Source organism: Sinocyclocheilus rhinocerous, unplaced genomic scaffold (genome assembly GCF_001515625.1).
Source record: "Sinocyclocheilus rhinocerous isolate Xijiao unplaced genomic scaffold, SAMN03320098_v1.1 scaffold90, whole genome shotgun sequence".
In the NCBI taxonomy this organism is placed as follows: domain Eukaryota; kingdom Metazoa; phylum Chordata; class Actinopteri; order Cypriniformes; family Cyprinidae; genus Sinocyclocheilus; species Sinocyclocheilus rhinocerous.
Window position 1 is genome coordinate 781,538 of NW_015657969.1, and position 2,334 is coordinate 783,871.

Consider the following 2,334-nt stretch of genomic DNA (forward strand, 5'->3'; position numbering starts at 1 on the left):
TATATATATTATTCTTAATGTTTTTTGACCAATAAACAGCATCAGAGAACTGTGAATAAGCAAATTATGTTGTTAACTTGTTCTTAATATGTTGTTAATATTGACATAAAATCTTAGGGCATACTTCAAGTAAATATTTTAGGAATATTTTAGTTGACAAAAAAATTGAGGAATCCTTGCTTTACTGATGTAAGCATCTGCCAAGCGAATAAATTATATTTCTTCATCACTCCCTTCCTCCCTCTATCCTGACAGCTGCTCTGGAGATTGAATCTAAAGCAGAAGGAATTCCGTTGGCCGGTCTTAGGCGACGCCTTGGGCTCTTCCTCCCGGTGGGTGGAGTCTCAGTTTAACTTGCTGGAGACACTGGCGCTGATACGCAGTCAGTACAGCAAGTCCGTCCTTATTCGGCTTTTTGTCTCTCCTGATGACAAGAACTCAAACCAGTACATCATCAAGGTGAGACCTACATGTCAAGTTATGCCTTCTTTATTTGCATGAACATGTGGGCGGCGTTATGCAAATCTTCCCACATAGTGATGTAGATATGTGGGGGCGTGTTAGAACGAGCCGTTTTAGGTAGGCGTGGTTGACTCTTAAATTTTATAAAGAATATCTCTTTGGATTTGAGACTTTAGTCTTTGCAACTTTACAGATCTTCTTTATGCACCAAGAGCTTGTAACACTCCAAAGAGAAAGGAAAAATTGAAATCGCATCATATGACCCCTTTAATGTTCTTAATGACATTTTAGTGTAACAACATATTCAAGATAAAAGAGTCTGATTCAACAAGGAATATCAGAAAACCAAGTCCAGACTGTGACGAAAGGAGGAGCTGGGGATGGAGGAGGGTAATTTGCTCCTGAGCAAGCTGCTAAATAATACTGTATAGACCTTATATAGGAATGCCGTGATAGGCGTTGTATTACTATAGGTAGACATGGATCAGTTGAGAGTCAGCCAATGCAAGCTTGACTAATGTGACCTGCCAGAACTAACCCTACGCTTGATTTGTGACTCTATTTAAATGGAAATAGTTTTCTCTGAGGTGGTATTTTACACTCAAAATTGTGTGGAAAAATGTCAGAATTGTATATAAAAGTTCACAATTACCTTTTTATTATTTTTTATCTGTGGCAGAAACAAGCTTCCATACAAAACACGGCTATTATTGTTTTTGTTTTTGTTTTAAATCTAATTATCTCTTATTGTTTTTTCTTTTCTTTTTTCAGTTTAACTGGCTGGGTTTTGTCAGAGCAGTGATTGACACTGAGCTGTACCCAGACCTGAAAATCGCTTCTTTGGAGCAGGTGATTGTACGTGCCCCACAATACTTTAAAGACCTCTTCAAACTCCTCAACACCACAGAAACCAGGTATCCAGACAGCTTTTAAAAATATTAAAACCTCATTAAAACCTACATCAGAGCCCTGAGGTTCTGCCTCTGTTGGTCTGGACAACTTGTGTGATCACTGTATTTCTGTGTGTCCTGTTTACATGTCCTACCTGTTTATTACCTGCTCTGCTCAATAACAGTTAAGATTACTCTGTAATTCAGCTGCTCCAAATGTTTTTTTTTCCACCCTCGCCCCAGGACAGTTGGCAATTATGTCTTATGGAGATCAGTTTTTTCCAGAATCACCACATTGAGCCGACGCTTTCTCTACAGATACCTGGACTTTGCTCGGGTTAGTGAACCACCTCCTCATTTTAACTCTCCACCAATCTTTGGATAAAAATATATTTACTGGGGTTTACAATATTAAATATCCATCTCTTCTCAGGTTACCACGGGGACCACCTCTCTGACCCCTCGCTGGGACAAGTGTGTGAATTATGTAGAAAACACACTCATCTATGCCACCGGTAGGCTCTTTGTCGATAAGCATTTCCAGGAGGACAAGAAACACATGGTACAACTTATATTAAGTGCAACTATTCATATACTGTATATATTGTATATATATATATACATATTAAAATTCAGCTTTGCCATTACAGGAATGAATTATATTTTAAGATAGATTAAAATAGAAAACAGTTATATTAGTATTTCACAATATTAGGATTTTTATCCTAATACACAAGTTATGCAAACTATATCAGTAAGATATTGCTTTGCCCTATCAGGAATAAATTGCTTTTGCATATGCTACTGTTCAAAAGTTGGGGTTTGTTAAGATTTTTAATGCACCAAGGTTGCATTTATTTGATTAAAATACAGTAAAAACAGTAATATTGTGAAACATTATTACAATTTAAAATAATTGTTTCTATTTATATATATATATATATATATATATATACAGTGGGTACGGAAAGTATTCAGACCC

General features: G+C 36.5%; 1 protein-coding gene across 1 annotated transcript in view; it reads left to right on the forward strand.

Moving 5' to 3' along the window:
• Window positions 1-414: 414 nt before the first annotated feature.
• Window positions 415-2,334, forward strand: part of LOC107721831 (metalloendopeptidase homolog PEX-like) — a gene marked incomplete at its 5' end in the record, with an annotated part of 15,403 nt that continues 13,483 nt past the window's right edge. The window contains 4 exons of the mRNA XM_016530002.1: window positions 415-459; window positions 1,234-1,376; window positions 1,596-1,689; window positions 1,786-1,914. Of these exons, the coding sequence (XP_016385488.1) occupies window positions 415-459; window positions 1,234-1,376; window positions 1,596-1,689; window positions 1,786-1,914 (411 nt within the window). The remainder of the gene's footprint in view (window positions 460-1,233; window positions 1,377-1,595; window positions 1,690-1,785; window positions 1,915-2,334) is intronic.